At 43.2% G+C, this 18,792-nt stretch overlaps 1 protein-coding gene across 1 annotated transcript; it reads right to left on the minus strand.

The window, feature by feature from the left end:
* Positions 1-4,442: 4,442 nt before the first annotated feature.
* Positions 4,443-18,377, minus strand: C11H3orf14 (chromosome 11 C3orf14 homolog). Its single transcript, XM_030502205.1, has 5 exons — positions 18,272-18,377; positions 16,757-16,838; positions 15,920-16,043; positions 11,186-11,260; positions 4,443-8,498 (listed from the first exon to the last, which is right to left on the minus strand). Exons 2-5 carry the CDS (start codon positions 16,807-16,809, stop codon positions 8,355-8,357), a joined length of 396 nt encoding a protein of 131 aa, XP_030358065.1. The 5' UTR covers positions 16,810-16,838; positions 18,272-18,377; the 3' UTR covers positions 4,443-8,354.
* Between the last annotated feature and the right edge of the window lie 415 nt (positions 18,378-18,792).

The raw sequence follows: 18,792 nt of genomic DNA on the forward strand, positions 1-18,792 counted from the left end.
CAGGCAGGTGCGTCCCGCCGGGCACCGGGAAGCGAACAACCTGGAGGCAGCTGCGTTGCCCTTTTCCCTGCACTCCGCTCTCCAAACGTCTGAGCAACCAGTTTGCTGCTAGAAACATGTTAATTGCCAACGGAGCTCATTAAGGCATGCACATGCAAAACACAGCGAGGGAGATTAAATGGACAAAAGCGCAATAATGAACTGTCAAAAATCGGACCCATCTACACGACCAGGAGCACTCAAGAATGAGGCATTTAGAGGCAACAAAGGATTGTCTGGGACAGGAAGAAAGGACGACCTAGACTTTTGTTTAGTCAACACAATTGATTACAAATGAGAGATTAACAGGATAGCTTCAGAGTTTTTTTGAAGGAGGCAGAAGAGAAAAGTCCAATTAAGTGCACCGAATGTTAACTACATTGATTTCCACGGCCAGCCCTAGAGAAATTCTCATTAAACCATCCCTGGCGATCCCTTTTGGAAAGTAATTTGTCTCCCTGATGGAGCAGAGAAAGGGAGCCGTGTAAAGAGAAAGAAGCGCTAGTTCTTGGCACAATGAGCTTAGGAGACACACTGGAAAGAGCCAAAGGGGGAGTTAATGAGCATCTGACAAGCCGCTTGGACCCGGGCCTGGAGAGCAGCGATGAAAAGATGGAATTGGCCAACAACTATTCTTTATATCAAACATAAAAAGGCCAATCTGAAACAGGGCTGCTCAAAGCTGGTGGGGAAGAAAAGAAAGGCCCCCACTGGGGGGTGGAGTGGAGGGCTCAACTGCCCCATTGGGACGGGGAAAAAAACCATAATGTACCGGTATGACCCTCTCGGAGAGCGGGGCTGCGGGACACGGCACCACCCCCGGGCCGGGCTGGGAGGGGGCTCGGCCTCACCCCACACCGCCCCCCCGGTAAGGGGACCCCACGCCTGCCGCGCTGGGAACAGCTCTGGGAGGTTGTCCCGCAGAGGTAGATCACCGGGCGGCACAAACCACAGCGGCCTGGCTCTCCCCGGGAGGCCGCGCCGCCCCGAATTTGCCTTCCTCCCTCCTCTCGGGGGTGCATTCGCCCGAACCCCCCCCCCCAGGGACCGGGCACCGCAAGGCAACGCGCCTCCTTCTCCCCTCGTGTAGACACGGCTCGCTCGGAGGCTCTTAAATCAGATTAGGGCTCGTTAATAACAATTTTGGCTTAAGTCTGTATTGACTTAGGTTTAGGAATGGCTTAGCACTTTCGCTTAAGTCAACACGACGGCTAAATTGACACATGCCTTTCCCAAGCCGCAGGGTCCCCGCGGACGCCCAGGTGCCTGCAGGGCTTGCCCTTCTCCCGCTTGCTTTAAGCCGTTTTACGCGAGTATTTGTATTATCTTTAAGCAAGCCCGCCGGGCCTCGAGGGTGCCGGCCCATCCCCGCGTGTCACCCACGAGGGTCCCCCCACGGAGGGGCTCCGCGTCCCGGGCGCCTCTCGGGGTTGAGTCCTTCGAGCTCTCGCCCTTCTCGCCGCTCAGCCCCTGTGGTCCTTCCCCAGCCTGCTCCTTAACGCTCCTCACCACCCCTGTGGGTCTGGACCCTGGATACCCCAGAAAGCTGGCGTCACACTGATAGTGGTTCCCGGCTCCGACCCCAGGCAGGACACCGAGGGGACCGGTAGGCCCGGGGGCCGTGCAGGCAGAGGGGGCAAGCGGCTGCCACCCCAGGGCTGCACTGCGAGGGGCTGTAATGCTGGTGAGGAGCTGCTTGGTGATCCATGCTCACCTCGCACCCTGCCGAGCACTTCTGCGGGCAGATCTCACACCATGATCAGCTTCACTGCAAACCATTTGCCTTCCATACCCTCCTCTCGCTATCACCCTCCCCACATTCTCTTAGCCACCAGCTCTGCCGCTCTCTAGGGTGACCTGGTATCACAAGTAAAGTCCTCAATAAAGACACATAAAAAGGAGTAAAAACTCTTACCGGCTTGCTTCTACCGTTCTCCATGACTCTCCATGCAGCCTATCTCTACCGTTTAAACCCTACTCCTGGCCTACTCATACCTCTAACCCTGCCTGAGCTAATGCCACGGGCACACGTTATTCCTATTTCTCTCTCGCAGCTGCTTGATTGATTGGATCATGGGCAACACGTGCCCTCAATTAAAAACATTTAAACGAGGTGCATTTGGATGCCTGTGCTCCTTATGTTGGGGAGGGTTACTTTTCCTTCTCAGGTGGTGTACTCAGCCTTAGGACACCGGGAGCACAAACAGCCCTCTGGCGCGGCTGTTTCAAGTCACCAGTGCTCTTAAAGTCGGTAAAAACCTGCTCTGAAGTGACCCCGGGAAGAGCGTGTTCAGTTAGGGCAATGCCTCGTTGTCCTCGTCGGGTACAACGAGTTGCTGCATACGGAGCGCAGGGGAAGCGGCTGGTCCCAGAGTTCTGGGTTTGTAACCCCAAAACAACACTAAACCGTGACTTTTCCTACAAGTATTTGCACTTTGCCATCGTCTGCAAACGCAGCAACTGATGAGTAACTTTAAAAGCGAGCTGGTCGGGAGCAGAAGCCCCTCCAGCCGATGGGCAGGGACCGGGCACCCTGCTTCACCTCTCCCGACTGCTGGCCGAGGTGTTGGGAGCAGCCCCGGCCCCTCCGGGCGGTCCCACCTTGGTCCAATCCCCATGCTGCCACCAGCGGTCGGGAGCAAAACCCTCGGCCAAACGCAACGGGAATGGGCGCTTGGAACCGCTTGGAAAACCGTTGCGATGGACAGGACTGTCCTGTGAAGGACTGAGCCATTGAAATCGCTCAGAGAGCACCTGGGACTTCCCGCAAGCGCCTTTCCCTAGTCCCGTTAACTGTCTGCTACCCCTTCTCCCGTCTTCCTCACTGCTGCCAGTTGCCAAGATATTTCACATAAATAGAAGCTTTCTGATTTATAATCAGCCTCTTCCTTCTGATTCATTATGTTAATGAACTGAGATATTACCAACATTGGATTATCGCATCACTGAATGAATCCAGCAAAAGAAAGCTGATTATAGAGGAAAAAGCCAAGTGGACCCGGAAACGGCCGGGAAACAGTGTAGAGTTAACCAGCTGTTTAAGCTCGCTCTAAACACCCTTCCCAAATGACAGGGGTGCGATAGTTTCGTTCACGCAGAGAAATCCTTCCCCTGTGGATGTACAGATTCGTTTCCCACCGTCACGGTTATCATGACGAGCGATTCCAAGGGATCTATCTCGCTTCCCGGGGAGCCCCGACGCCGCTCGGCGAGGCCCCCCCCATTCCCACCACCCGCCCGTCCCCGGTCATTGCCGCTCTTCTCCCTCTAGGAAACGAGAGCAATGCTCTTTTTGTGTGTCCCCTACTCCCTTCTCCCTTTCCCACTGCCGCTTGGCTCGGGCTTTTCCAGCCTGGAGCCAAATTAGCCCTGGGCAGGCTCCGCAGAGCCCCGCAGCGAGCAGGTTAGACCGCGCTTAACAAAGCCGCAGGCGTGTGGTTCGCTTAAACAAATTACCCTCCGGAAGCTTGTACTGGGCAACAGTTAGAGTACCGTGACTGAAGCTAGTGGGAACGCACACAAACCAAATGCAAGCCTAGAAACCGAAATCCCGTTTCCTAACCCTGCTGTGAGGCAGGTACTAATTTACTGCGGCCTCACGCTATGTAATTCGTCAAGGAGACTGTAATTTACTTAATTTTTCCTTTTATTAAGTCGCAATATATTTGTAAAATAATCCTCCAGCAGCTGGCTCTGCTTGAATCTGTTTCAAAAGTGTGATGTAAATACAGTCTCACACTATTTTTGTTGTCTATTAGGGCTTTCTGGTAGGTGATATGACTGAGAGCGAGGAGAAAGAACACCACACGTTTATTTTTAAGATCATCATCACTAGTGATAAAAACTTAGCGAAGAAGTGAGCATACTTCCTATTCGTACGCAAAGAAACTCCAATGAGAAAGATACAACTGGAGGACTACGCACACAACGGGTACAATCCGGCGCAGTTTCGTGAGCTGCTTCAGCTGTGTTTAAAGGGAGTAGCAAATTCCCAAATTAAATCACACTATTAATGGCAAAGAGCTTGACACAGCAGGAGGATGCACTGAAGAACTGTGGGGTTTTTTGTTCCACCTGTCTCCTTGTCAAGGGTTTAAGTATCTCTATCCATATCTCACTAGTAATCACATAGCTGAAGTGATTTAGCTCACAGTTATGGTGAAACAGTAGCAAAAGTGCAAATAATCGGATGTAATTCATTACATTTGGATTTTTCAGCAGTCGACTTCTGAGATTCTGATCTGCACTCAGAAGATTAATACTTGAGATCAGAGGAAAACAAACACCATACCTAAGCAAAGTATTTACCACTGGCCTACTCGCTGTCCACACGCTTGGCTACAGCAGGCACTGATTTACATCCAACTCACACATGTAACATAACACTGAAATCGAAGAGGCAGTGACTATAGGATCAAAGCTTTATTTGGACTGTAACACAGTATATCTATGGATTATAATCCTTAAGCAAACAGAATTATTACAGTAATGAAGACTTCTGCATTACAAATATGTTAAAACAGCTTGCATTTGGGGTGATATTTAAGGTCACGTTGTATCTGAACACAACTATTAAAATATTATGAAAATTACCATTATGGAGTAAATAATGTTTTCTTTCAGATGTAACCTCTGAAAGTACATTCCATTTCAAATTTGGTTTTCTAATTTTTCCAGTACCAACAAGCTCAAACTGAACATCTACATCCCTGACCTGCTCTATGTGAAAGAGAGAGAAATGAAGAACTATAAGCTCAGCCTCAAATCTAGCTCCCTACATGACCCCTCATAAATGTAGTCAAGAGGTTACCACAGTAAATGTCAAATATCATGTGTCTAACCCATCTTATTATTTCATATGTACTCTCAAATTAAATTAATAGGCTTGAGAAAGATTCTGCGGAGTAAGAAATCTCTCATCTGAGGGAAAAGTAACATGCCTTCTGCTACTGCCCCCACAGCCAGAATAACTGAGAAAGTAAAAAGCTCGGGAATGTGATGGGAGAGGTGACAAGATGGGTGAACAGGCTGTGCTCCTGGGTTAGTACTGTGGTTACTCATCTGTGCATAAACCTAAAAAAGGGTGATTAATTATTTCTTCTTGTAAGATACTCGAAGATTAGCTCACAAGCAGGCAAACCCTTTGGTTTTCTTCACCGCTCTTCTCTCAATTGCTTTTCCCCATCCACCAGAAAAGCACAAGCAGCAAAAGGCTCTTAGGACCACAGCAGCTTATGTATACATACATTTTAACCCAAAAGGGCAAGCAGGAAGTCAAGAGACGTAGAGTAAGAGATTATGTTCTGAGGGGAAAAAAAATCATTTACCCAAGATGGGTAGGAAATAACACAAGACACATCTATATATGACCTAACATATATAATATATACTTTATATTTTATACAAAAGCTTGGGATAAGATGGGGTATAATTGCATAGAAGTTACAGCCTTGACGTGGTAAAGAATACCCATTCAAGATCTCATTTAAAGCTGATATTAAACCATAATGGTATCAAACAGTTTGGGGGAGTTTGGGGTTTTTTTTAAAACACACTTATGTTTAACATTTGTTTCTCAATTTGTCTCTATAGAAAGGCAAGTGGCAAGCTAGCTCAGCTGTAGCAATTAAACTATGCACTCAGATCTGAGTAGAACAGGGATCCTGTGTAACGATGTTCCCTGCCGCTGCTTGCCCCACGGTCTGTGCCAAACCAGGCAACACACACTCCTGCACCTCAGCATCCCTGCTGCCCTGCCCCTACACTGCTGCATTGCTTCAGGCATGTGCAGTTGCATTTATATATGTGTATATATATCTATCTATATATATCAGACCACAGGCCAGCATGAAGGCCTTCACCTCTGAGAGCAGGCAGTCACCTACACACACTCCTGCTTTAAATGTCTCTCTTCATTTTTTCCTTTTCTGGACATGTTCCTGTATAGTTTTCCATGCACTAGTTGTCCTATTGCTTCTAAAGCTATGCTGCAGAAAAAAAGAAGAAGGTAATTTCATTTTAATCTTAATCTCTTTGCCCAATTACAACAAAATAATCAGAAACACACTATGAGCAGCTAAGTGCAGCATGGAATCTACACTAATACTGCTCACAGGTGCCTGCCAGAGCACACTACAAACTCCCCACCACCCGGCTGCCAAGTCGGCCACACAGTGCGTACTTTCCTTCCAGGGAAATCAAAAGGGGCCAGGAGGTAGTCAGCATCTGCATTGTGTCCCCGTGTTTAGGTGGAGTCCAAAGAGATAAAGACCCAGATGATTCACATGTATAAGTAATTAGGAGGCCAGATTTTAGTTTAAGTAATTTCCCTTCAGATGTAAAGACCAGGATGAATCCTAGTCTTTGTTAGCAACTAACTGCTCACTCATCCCTTCATTCTGGGCATCATGTGTAATAGCTTTTCCCTTCTTGTCTGCTCAACTGCTCAAGCAAGTAACTTCCAATTATTTGCTTTTTAAATGTGAACCCTGCAATTCTAAGATCTATAGACATTCCCGCTAAATCAGATTGAGAACCACACTGTGATGTTACAGAAGAAAATATTACCAAGTTGTCTTTGTGACAGAACACTGAGTAGGTATAAAATTCAATGGTCTCTACGCCAGGTTTTGTTTTTTCTAAGTTCTCTGCTTGTAAGATGAAAGCCTAATTTGATATTTTTGTAGTTATATAACAGTTCTAATATTTTGTGACATTTTGTATTGTGACACTATAGATGAAATTGTCATCGGACTGACACCCTTTACTGTTTATTCCTTAATTACAACTGTTAACAACACTGCAGAGAAGCGTGCTAATCTGCCATCACATATTATGAAAACAACGTTATTGTTACAAACACCAACACCCACTCAACAGGAGAATTCTAAGATGGCAGTTTCTGCAAAAACTTACCACTTTAATGGACACTTCAATAGTAAAAGTTTTAAGTGAACCCCTAATATTCCCATCGAAAACATACAACGATTTTATATCATAGCTGAAGTTTTGATTTTATTGTGTCAGTGATTCTTTATGCTTCATGAAGATATAATTTTTAATAGTAGGTTTTAGCTCTGTGTAGCATGGAGATGCATAAAGCAGCTTACTGGTAGCCTAGCAAAATTTGCAATGATTACATCTTCATATCCTCAAACACTGGCAGATTTTTTTCTCTCCTACTTTCAGGTCGGGGGTGGATGTTGTTGCATGACATTAAATTTTAACAATATATTGACTCAAGTCCAGGTTCTTAATTAAAAAAGAAAAAATATTTAAAGATTTTTATTTTTCTAAGCTTCCTTTGCTGAGGAAGGATTAAATTTCTGCAGGCCAAGTCCCACACCTGGAAGGATCTTCCACTGAACCGATACTTTAAAGAGCACTGCACTAGAGCAGTTAAACCTTCACACCGAGTTAAGCCCACTGCACAGTCAAAACTCACTGATACTGCACCTCTGCAGGAGGAAGCTGAGGAGCTGTTCAATGGTTGAAAAATGAAATCATCTTCTCAGCTTCTTGGACAGCCACTGCCAGCTACCTTTCAGTTTGCTTCTTTCAAACTTTTCATGTCTAAGCAAAAGTTCTCACTTGTAGATTATGTCAACAGGAAGAAAACAGCATCAAGAGCAGCCAAGAAGTAGCAGAAACCCCTAGAGATCTGTTTACTTCCTCTTGTCTGTACCCAGCCATCAGACAGGAAACACAAAGCAGGCAGCAGGAGGTCGGGAAAAGCAGCAGTGGTGACTGGAGTGAGGTGTAGGAGTGATGAAAGTGGCAATGACAAAAATCAGGGAAAACAAGATTCGGAAATTCAAGGTGTTCCTTCTACAACTGCTCTGCTGAAGGCTTTCACACAGACTCCTGGCGCTAAAGCAAGGCTTCTCTGATGCAAACAGCCCACCTTTCCTGTTAACCTTAAATTCCTCCTTTCTCCTTCATGCACAGAGAGGCATACAGCACAGATGACTGCAGTGAAGAAAGATAATGCATGAATCTGTCTTTACTTATCGCACTTATATGTAGAAGCAGAGGATTAAAAATAACCTAAAACTCTTCTCGTACTGAAAAAGCAATTGCCTTGGTGGGTTTCTATACACCAGCATTTCTCACTTCTGATCCTAAAGGCCCCTTTGAGGATTGCTGCTCTAATACAGAATAAAAATAAAGTGTACACAACGTGGCAATGGAAGCAAATTACCCAACAGAGTTCATTTTCATTTCAATGATTTACATTACATGATATCCTGTTGCCTGATCTGGATGATCTTGTCTGCTTAAGCCATAAATTGCAAAGCGAAATGAAACTAGAGTGTTTATTTTTGTGAATCTTCTTCTGGGTAGCTTATGTTCTGTTTTGCAGTTTTCATTTTCTTAAAACCAATAGGAACTTCTGCTCTTCCTAAAAGAAACTCTTCCCACTTGGGAAGTGATTCTTTTACTGATGCCCAATAGAGAGTCTGAGAAAGACAGAAGAAAAAATAAACTTCATGTCAAAATCTGTGTCAGCCTGTTTCAAAACCAATACAGATATGCAATGCATTAGTAAATCTTGCTTTCTGAGGGAAGCAATTCAGAAAAGAACAACGTACTTACACATGAAATTTCAAAGCTCTTGTACGATATAAAATACCAGCCTGGAAAGATTTCATTCTGCAGCATGAACTGTGAAGTGACTGAATGTGCCCTCTTGTGGTAAGCAACAGATCAGCTCAGACCCTCACAGTACCTTTAACAAAGTATTTTCTGTGATCATAAACTTTTCCAAAAGCAGCTTTTATATTTAAGTATGTATGTTAGTGGAATCTTATTTTTGAAGTGGGAAAAAGTTGTTTAATGTTAGAAACAAAGTGCTATGTAAATTGGCTGTCCTAGAAAAGCTGCTGTCATGTGGTTCACAATATTTGAGTAAAATTTTAGATGTGATAAATCACTGATGAAGTAATTGGCTCCAGTATTTGCATCACAAACCAAAAAGACAACAGAAAAACCTGCATACTTATCCCATGGTCTATGAAAACCACAGTGGGTTACCTAACCCTTTCTCTGCATTACCCTCTGCCTCTGAGTAATAAATTTAACTACTTTTTAATCTGTGGAATGGACGTACCATTCACCATTTTTGTGTAGGATTTTGAAGAAAGATTTAAGTGCCATGTGTAAGTTTCCACAAAATAATGTGAACAAAGAACTGCATCAAGCCAACACTGTAATCCATCCGCCAACGTGAGTATTTTTAGATACTGATGTCCATTCAGAAAGAAAGTAACTTTGTAGTAGGAAATATTTATGGTGCATTGAGCCTTTTTTCTTAAGTATATAACGTAGAAGCAGCGTACCACAGAACAGAACATCTCCCTGCAGAGGTGTTGGATTCCTGGCTACTCATTTTGATCCTTACATGTAACTCAGATATAACTATGGCTCTTGCAGATTTACAAAAATATTTTCTTCAACAGATTTACTCAAAGAATCTTTTTTGACAAGCATATGTGCTGTCACACAAAACTACTCCGACTTAGCAAGCTGGGGATCCATTATAGCCATAACTTTCAAAGTATATTAATACAGACACATATATGGCTGAGAGAAATATGCTCAGAAGTGTTTTGGAACAAAGCACACACAAGAATTTGAAACCATGAAAGAAAGTTTTCTTTTCCTGCTATTTATAGCACTCTTCTGTAGAAGCATAAAAAAAAGGCTGAAATAGGATCTTCTCCCTCAAATAGTAACTCTGTTCTCTCTCAAATCCAACCGCTGCTGCAGAGCATAGACATCTCTGCAGGCATGAGCAATTGCTCTACGTTCTCCAGTTTACAGGGACCTTGGTCTGCACACCACAAGTTTAACACCTAACACAGGACAGAGGGAGCAGCAGTCCAAAACTGATCCAAATGACTCTAGAGGTGCCCTGAAAGTCCCCGAGAAGTCTAAAGCTACTTCTGAATAGTTTCAGTGTTAGTACCTTCGCATCTTTCTTGGCATCATTGAATACGTACAGGTATTTAGTGAAAAACATAACCTTTTGCCTAAAAATCTCTAAAAAAAAAAATAAATAAAACCCTGCCTAAATGGTAACAGTGTGCATCTTGTCACCATCATAGGAGTAGGCTGTTTACAAAATGCAATGACAGACAAAAAACTTTTAACAGTAACCAGAACAAGAAGTGATACCTCTCATTGAAGTAATAGCCTAAGCATTACAACACTTGCCCAGTAGGTGTGAAACCAATGTACAATCCACCCCTCTTCACAGGCTGACAGTGCTAAAACCTGTACCTTTCCCCTCCTTTGACAGTGCCCTAGCACACAAATCAGTGTGGGACCCTCTGTGCTACTATGCCTGTGGAAACTAAGCCACCATACAACAAAGAACCCACAAACCATTGATGCAAGAAACACAAGTGAGAAACGGACTCAATGGCCTTGTGGTTAAGATGTTCAGTTTGCATCACCAAGCGCTGTGCTCCAATTCCTGTTCCCTGCACTGTTTCTGGCCTTATCACTCATTCATCACTGCATAATATTGATAAAATAGTCTTAAGGCCAGGGAACTGAACTAGGTATGTTGTATCAGGATAATATTTGGTGCTCAGAGTAAGGTGCTGTTTAAAATTTTTATCTTTAAATGTTTAAGGGACTACAGGTTGAGAAGTAAAAATAGAGTGTTCCTGCTGTAGCAGTACTTTCCATAAGCTCCCATACAACCATAGAATAACTTTGAGAAGTGAAAATGTCCCTGTTCATGCTGATAAACCGTTGACCCTACGATGTAAAGATGACAATCTGTGGCAAACTGAAAACAGGATGACCATATAAAACAAACCAAATAACTCTGGCATAACAAACACAGTAAACTCCTGATATTCACAATATTCATTTTTATATTTGACTTCATTTTTAAACAGACGTTTGTAGAGATCTGAAAGCTGCTAAATATTTCCACCAGAATGCTCCAGAATCTAGGAACCTTGCCCCAGAATTTCGGTTCAGCTTTGCTACACAGTACACAGGCCTTTGGCTATACCAGTCACTGGATTTTAAAATCAATTATTTTCACTTTAAAAACATGCTTCGGGGGGGGGAAAAAAAGGGCAAAATATTTGGTAAACAGCAAATGAAAAGACAGAGTTTCAGGACTTACTTCTAACTTAACAGTATCGGGATGTGGATGTAAATACACTCTTTCTTGCAGCTTTTTTTCTGCTGCTTCTATATCCTAAAACACAGGTAAAGTACATTTTAAAAACAAACACTGGTAATTTCAAAAGGAAAACACACACTCACATAAAGACATTTAAACATAAATAACTCACATAAAGGCATTTAAATGAACTGAATAAACCCATTACAGCTAAACAGCATTTGAATATTAACACTGAAGTTCTAATCTTTCTGTTCTGTTCTGAAATCTAACTTGCAAGACCAACATCCTACAGTTTCTAAATATGTTTGCTGTACCTTTCTGATACAGGAATAAATTTCATGACCACAGAAGACCGTTGCTGTAAAACAGCATTAGTTAAATTCTGTTCTGAGAGGAACAGAATGGTTTTATCTGTGCTGCATGAAGCCCCAAGTATGTGTTCTAGCTACTGTAACTGTAAAGTAACTAGGCAAATTATGTGCAAGATCTTTACTTCTCAAGACAAAGATGACTTGCTAATATGCATGCATAACATGTGCACAAAAATGTAGAGCTGCAGCAAGCTGTTCACCAGACAAATTTGGATGACAATGCACCTCACATAGCTTTCTTACAAAAAAAAACCACCCCAGTATTTGGGTTTCTGCTTGGCCGGTGGATGTGTGCTGGATTCACAAAGGCCTAAATAATTTAAAAGAAGAAACAACCAAAAAACAAGAGCAACAAACATATCAAAACATCCCCCCGAACTAAGCGCCCTCCCCCTTTAAAGTTCTGACCCATTCTTGTGGGCTTAGTTCCATACCCAAACATTGAAGAGATTGAGTGGTGGGCAGATGAAGAGAGACAGAAAGGGACGTGGGAGTGGGGTGTGAAGAAGCCAAAGCTGAACAGAGTGGAGGGGGAAAGAAAGTATAGCAGATGGCAGAGTTGGGAGCAGAGAGCGGGTGTGAAGAGTACAACAGAAAAACTAAATGAGAGAGGAAATTCCCCAAAGGGACTTCCCAAATATTCACCACCACTGCTGCTGAAAAGAAGAGTGAGATTCTGGAGGAGCATATCCATAAGAGAGACCAAACATGATTACTCGTATTGAATAATAGCCAATCTGAATACATCAATAAGCAAACAGTGCTTGACTCAAGCTTAGTTTGAAAAATATGACTCAAATTCAGTAGAGTATGATTAATAGAAGCAAAAAACAGCCTTATTTCAGTTGACGTTTTCAACTTACTGATACACACTCAGTTAATTCAATTTACAGTGTTCATCTTTATTTCATTATTTCCTTTTACAGCATGACTGTATTCTCTTGTATATAATTACTAACCTAATCCAAGCAAAACTATTCTCCCTTTTCTACACCAAAGTGCACACCCTTGTAGGAAGCTAAAGGATGTCTGAGAAAGAGCAAACTGACTCTCAGATTTGGAAGTAGTAAGTGGCTGATCCTTCTCAGGTGAGAAAAGACTAACAGGATAAACGTACAGGAGGAATATAAGCAAAAATAGAAGCCACTTGAAGTTGCAACATCAAAATAACAGAGGCCAGCACAGACTTCATGAAACTAAGCAAGGAATTTCTCTGTTGCATGTACTTAGAACAGATGCACCACAATTAGCACCAAATGAAGCTCCTATCAGACGAAGCCTGGAGAAGTTATCACCATACTGAAAAGAAGGATCAATCAGTAATGTCCACTTCATATTCTTTCATAGGATTTTCCTTGTTTCTGATTTCTTCCTCCTAATTCCTGTAGGAATCTTTACAGGAAGGAAGACTATCAGTCAAGACCATTATTTCTTTATATGCTCAGCAAAGTCCTTGGAATGTTTATGCTGATAGGAAATGAGTGTCTTTTAGGCAAGAAAGGAGACGGCAGTTGTGCATATATGTTTAGTAGAGAAGGTCACTTTGGCATAGCCTAGATATTGGATGTGTCTTTTTGTTGCTCACTCTAGTTGTATGTTGTGCAGTCTATTGTCATTCAGAATACTGATTTAATGACAGACAGTGGAAGAAATTTTTGCTGGAAGGTGTAGTATGCTTTAGAAAATAACTGGAACTACTAAAAGATTAGATGGCACTTCTTGTGTGTCTACACGACTGGTTAGCTTTGTAGGAAAAATAAATCCCCATCATCAATATAAAACTAAATACATCAGCAGTGTAAAAACACTTTGGAAAAAACACCCACAAATCTAATATGTCACAGTACTGAAAAAAGAGAGCATCTTGCAGTGCTTCCCCTAAAACCACAAGGGCTGGTACAAAAACAATTCAAGCCCCTTCCCCAGAGGTAAAATGGAACGCATGACACATGCATCACTTTTAGGGGACCAAATTCAGCTGTCACTTATATTGATATCAGTCTGGCAGGATCCCACTTCAGTAATTCTACAATTACATGCCTGTGAAGGAAAGCAAATTTGGTCTAAATTACCTTCCCAATACTAATTAGTATATAGCATATTCTTTATTTGCTATGTTATAAGCTGTTGCACAGTAATACATATTTCTAAACACAAGAAATCTTACAAATGTCATGAATAAGATTGCAAATACTAGTCTGATTTCTGCTTTTATTACAACATTATATAAGTACCAAATGATACAGATTTCCCTCATGTGCAGTCTCCCTCGAAAGACATCAAGGAAAATACTCTGACAATTCTGTTCAAATGCCAAACAAGTGCTTATAATGTAAAAATTTCAATTAAAAAAAGGCTTAGTTCCTTGCCTCCTACTGATTAGAAAATAAATTAATTGCAAAATGCTTTCCTGTGCATAAATATCAAGCAGCAGAGAGAAAGAAAAATGCCTTTTTGCTATGATCACTTACTGAAAACAACTGATTTTGCTTACATGCAGAAAAGCAGAAATGCAAATAAAAAAATAACACTTCGTCATGTCCATGTATTTTTGAGTAGGCCAAATCAACAACTCTCCACATGGTAACTGTGAAATGTACAGTGCCTGGTATCAGGAACAATATTCTGAAGCTGGCACATTAATCAGTCTTGTTTTCAAGCTTCTCATATATTATTCTGCATAGCTTTTTTTCCCCCCCCTCCCGTTTTCTTCTGTTATCAGAAAGCATCTGCAGGAGTGTATGCCTGATAAAACTAGTATAAAATTAATAGATTTCAACTGATTTATGCTTCTTTATCCTGCAACAGAATTTGTTTTGATACATATGTTTTTGCCTTTTTTCCCTACAAACACCAACATTTTTGACACTTGAAAGGAACAATTTTGAGGATGTGACAGAAGATGGCAAATATCTGTTTAACTGCAGAAATATTTACACTCTGTATATGGCTGAGCTATTGTTAACATTTCCAATACAACAAGCTTTCAGCATGCAGAAACATAACCTGCATTTATTATGTTTGCCTGGATCTGTAAACTGAGAATGCATTTATAGAATACAAATAATTTATAAAAACCTGTACTTATGAAATAAAAATCTCTTATGAAATGCACACGGAAAATGGGAGACATAATGGCTGAATCAATGCCCCTGGCAGGGGGTTGGAACTAGATGATCTTAAAGCCCTTTCCAACCCCAACCATTCTGTGATTCTATGATTCTATGAACTATGGAAAAAAATAAACAAACCATATCCACATATCCTTGTCACAGAATAGTTGAGGGCATCCCTGATCTGCCATGTCTACCACTCCCTAAATGTAACTTCCATTTAAATACCAAGAAGGCTGCAATAGAATTATACCCACCCAAAATGTGAGCATTTTAAGTCTTTACCAGGCTTTGTATGAAGAAACAAAAAAAATTTGGTGACACAGATTAATCTTGTAATTTCCTAGAGTAAAACTTACTGTTTCAATGAATGCAAATACATGCAATATGGACCCTTAGTAAATTCAGAGACCAAAGAAAATGCACAAGAGGTACAGTTTTTTGCTGTTTCCTCAACAACAGACAAACATTTATCAAATGCATGCTCATGTCAGTGGTCAAGCGCAGTCTCTTCAAACTCAGATGCCTAAACTAGGGGTTCCAGAAGAAGTGTTAGCATTCCAGACCCTGCCATCAAACCTACATCTTTTTAATTACCCATTCTCAAGCTGCTGCTGAATTTACCTAAGAAACACAAATCTTACCTAAATAAGACGATACGTATACAGAACAGCTATTAACATTACTAACAGCATCACCACTAGGCAGAGCCAGAAACACCAAACACTGATTTACAGACTTCCAATAACATTCTTGAAGTCACTCTACACCTCTTTAAAGAAAAACATTAAATTGAGAACTTCTGCCACAACTTCACACAACCATAGTGGGAGAACAGCTCGTACGCTGGACTAGAAGCATTACAGGCTGGTCAGCCCCTGTTTCCAAACACAACAACCCTGTATCTTGAATCAAAGCGTAGAGGTGCTCTGAGTCTTGTCAGACTCTTTAGGTTCTCTTAGGCAGACATGATGCATGTGTTGCATCTCTACATGTACTTAAAAAAACCCAAAAGAAGACAGTAGCAGCTGCCACCATGAGGCTCGTATAAGAAGGGCATAGGAAATAGGTAGTGATGCCATCAGATAATAAAGACTTGTCATTTAATACTTTTGGTCAAGTTCCAGAAGAGGGAACTGTATATAGAAAAATTCAATTGATAACTACAGAGCAAACACTTTTTTTAATGCTCTAAGCTACATAACCATGACATTTCAATGCGGTTCCTGGTAGTTGCAGAAACTTACATTTAAAAGTGCTGCATTCCTTTTATGAGCTGCATCAGCTGCTTGAGTTTGCCATGTCTTTTTAGTCTTTTTGTCTCCTAGATAAGTCTCCATCTGCTGTAGCAGTTCTGATCTCTGAGACAGTCTACAAAGGAAAACATTTTGCTAAGTGGGTAGAACATTTTGCTCAGGAGCTAGAAAATAACCTTTTTACCTTACCCAGTTTTCTCCAAACTATGGGGCTAATTAAGCCGGCTGTAGGGTGGGTGTGCTGGGGGAGGGAAAAGGTACAAGGCAGACATCACCTGCTGTGCTTGTATGAAGCTATAAAGTTGCAACCAGCAGTCCTCATATGCTTAGGTGCTTAGAAGCACTGAATCTCCCAGAACAGGAAAGACAGGGTGGGTTGGGGTGACTTGATCAGTACTACTCTTGCTCATTGGCAAGTACTAGTTGTTACAAGAAAAGCAGATTTTTCTGCATCATTACTGTATTTGCTTCCCAATCTGAGTTTACAGGGCAACAAAGAGGCAGTTCTATAATTGAGGCATAGAGTGACAGAATCCAATTACCTTCCCAAACAGGAATTTAACGATGACAGGAGGTTAACAATGGAGATCTTAAAACAGTACCACCATTGGGAGTCAAACACCTCATCAGTCGAAATACCCTTAACAGCAAGTACGCTAATCCCAATAGTTCATGAAGGAAGAGTGCCACCTCCTGGAACACCAACCCCTTGTTGAAATACCACTGTGTTCTGTACAGAGCTTGGATTCATTGTTCACAGGAGAGTCATGTGCAGTGAGGGAGGTCTCCCAAGACCACAATACGAACTGCTGTGAGGCAATTACTTACATCTCTTCATGCCTTCTAGCAAGGTGAACCTCCTGAGCCAAATAGGATGACATTTTCAGTCGTTTGCCCCAGATTTGTCACCCTATAAAAGCAAAACCAAGTGAAATTAAAATCTTCCAAAGATATACATGAACATACACTTTTCAGTATTAAACAATTCTGTGTTATAAAGCTGCACACAATATTTATGTATCAGCTATCTACACAAAACCTGCCACAAGACATCGCTACATTATGCTTTGAATACATGCACGCTACCAATGTTCACAGTACGCTTTCGTATTTTACTGTATCCCAATAATTTGAGAACTAAAATAGGACTTTTGAGTTTCAGATTTAGCATTGTTTTCTCAAGTTTCAGATGCTTTCAACCGCACACCCAAACTATATGCCTGCATAATTTGTGTATTACTGTTTACATTAGTGATTCCTGCCTTTTGTCATGTTACTCTAAACACAAAGTTAAGACTTGTAAATATCATTAATAACTACCTCTCACAGACACAGCTCATAGCGTTTAAGTACAGGTGAGATGAAACCAAATAACTTAATCTCCTAAACCAGTTTCATTTTTGAGTGCTTGAGAAATTAAGCGAAAACTTCTTGAGCTCAGCTCTCCATTACTGTAACACAGGACACGGCTGAACTTGCTTACATCTTATTGGGGTCTTTTATGAGCTATGAAGGAGCTCAGCTGCTCTCTGCACACGAACTGACGTCCTACAGCATGTTCCAGAAGGCTTAAGGTGTTTTACAGTCTCATGATTTTGCACCTTGGAGGCGACTGCACTGTTGCCATGTTAAGTAATGAAAGAACCTATCACGCATTGGCAATACTGAAGGGTGGAAGAACTAGAAGACCTCATAGATATGAGATTAGGAAAGGCCACACGGCCAAGACATTCACATGTAATTTTGAAGCAAGTTATTCACACGTGCATAGCGGAGCCCTTTTCTAGGGATTTCTGTTTTGCCACGCTCTGAAAAGCACTTCCATGCAACTGGCCCATCGCTAACGCTTCTCCTCCCTCAGCGAGAAGCACATTCCCCCCGCGCTCCTTCCCTCAGCTGGGGAACCTCACGCTGTTAGCGAGCCCAGGCGCCATCTTCCACTCCTCAGGCAACGCCTTTACAGGCAACGGCAGACGCTAACGCGCGGGGAGCACAACCGCACGCACCTCTTTGTCTTTAGGGGAGCCTAGCTTACACCCGGCAGCGATAACGCAGCACCCGGGTGAGCATCCTCCGCCCACAGCACGGTCACCTCGCACGCAGCGGCCCAAGGCATTAGGTAAGCGGGGCCCTGCCTCGTCAGGAAACACCGAGGGCCGCGATGGGCGCTCCCGCCTCAGGCCGGCGGACCTGAAAGAGCACGCAGGAGCCGCCCTTAGCCCTACCATTGGGAGGAAGGTGGGGGGGCGCCAACCTACGAGCCGGTGGGAATGTACCATTCTGTAGGAGGGAGGGAGGAGAAGTCAGGCAAGAGAAATAAATAAACACGAAGACACAGTTTACCTTTAGCCTCGCCGGCTTCGAAAAGGAAAGCCACCACCCACCATGGTCTCCGCGACGCCTTAAACCTCGCCCCCTCCAACCCCGCTGCCATGGAGACGGCCGGAAAGGTGGAGCCGAGGCGTAAGGCACTGATTGGCCCCCGGTGCGTCTCGGTAGGCGGAATCAGGAGAGGTCGGGATCCGCCTTCTCCATTGTGATTGGAGGAGAGGAGGAGGCAGGGCGCAATCATTGCCGGCGGGCGGGCTGCGGAGCGGGGACGGGCGTGTAGCGAGGGTTAAAGCTAAGGGGCGGCTGCGGTGGGGAGAGGAGGTGGGACGGGACGGGACGGGACGGGACGGGACGGGACGGGACGGGGCGGGACGGGACGGGACGGGACGGGACGGGGCGGGGCGGGGCGGGGCGGGAGCACTACAGGCGTTATCCGCGGTGAAAGGCATCGCTCGAACCTCCCCATCGCACACGCACGCGAGATTTATCAATAGTTCGGATAAACTCGGGGGGCTTTGCAGCCCAAATGTGCC

The sequence above is a fragment of the Strigops habroptila genome, chromosome 11, assembly GCF_004027225.2.
Source record: "Strigops habroptila isolate Jane chromosome 11, bStrHab1.2.pri, whole genome shotgun sequence".
NCBI lineage: Eukaryota > Metazoa > Chordata > Aves > Psittaciformes > Psittacidae > Strigops > Strigops habroptila.

Excerpts from the sequence above, each read along its gene's own strand:
- C11H3orf14 (XM_030502205.1), bottom strand. The coding sequence starts at position 16,809 with ATGTCATCCTATTTGGCTCAGGAGGTTCACCTTGCTAGAAGGCATGAA. Across the intron at positions 11,261-15,919 it reads GGAATGCAGCACTTTTAAAT|GATATAGAAGCAGCAGAAAA; the intron begins GTAAGTTTCTGC and ends CCTGTGTTTTAG. Across the intron at positions 8,499-11,185 it reads CCGATACTGTTAAGTTAGAA|ACTCTCTATTGGGCATCAGT; the intron begins GTAAGTCCTGAA and ends TGTCTTTCTCAG.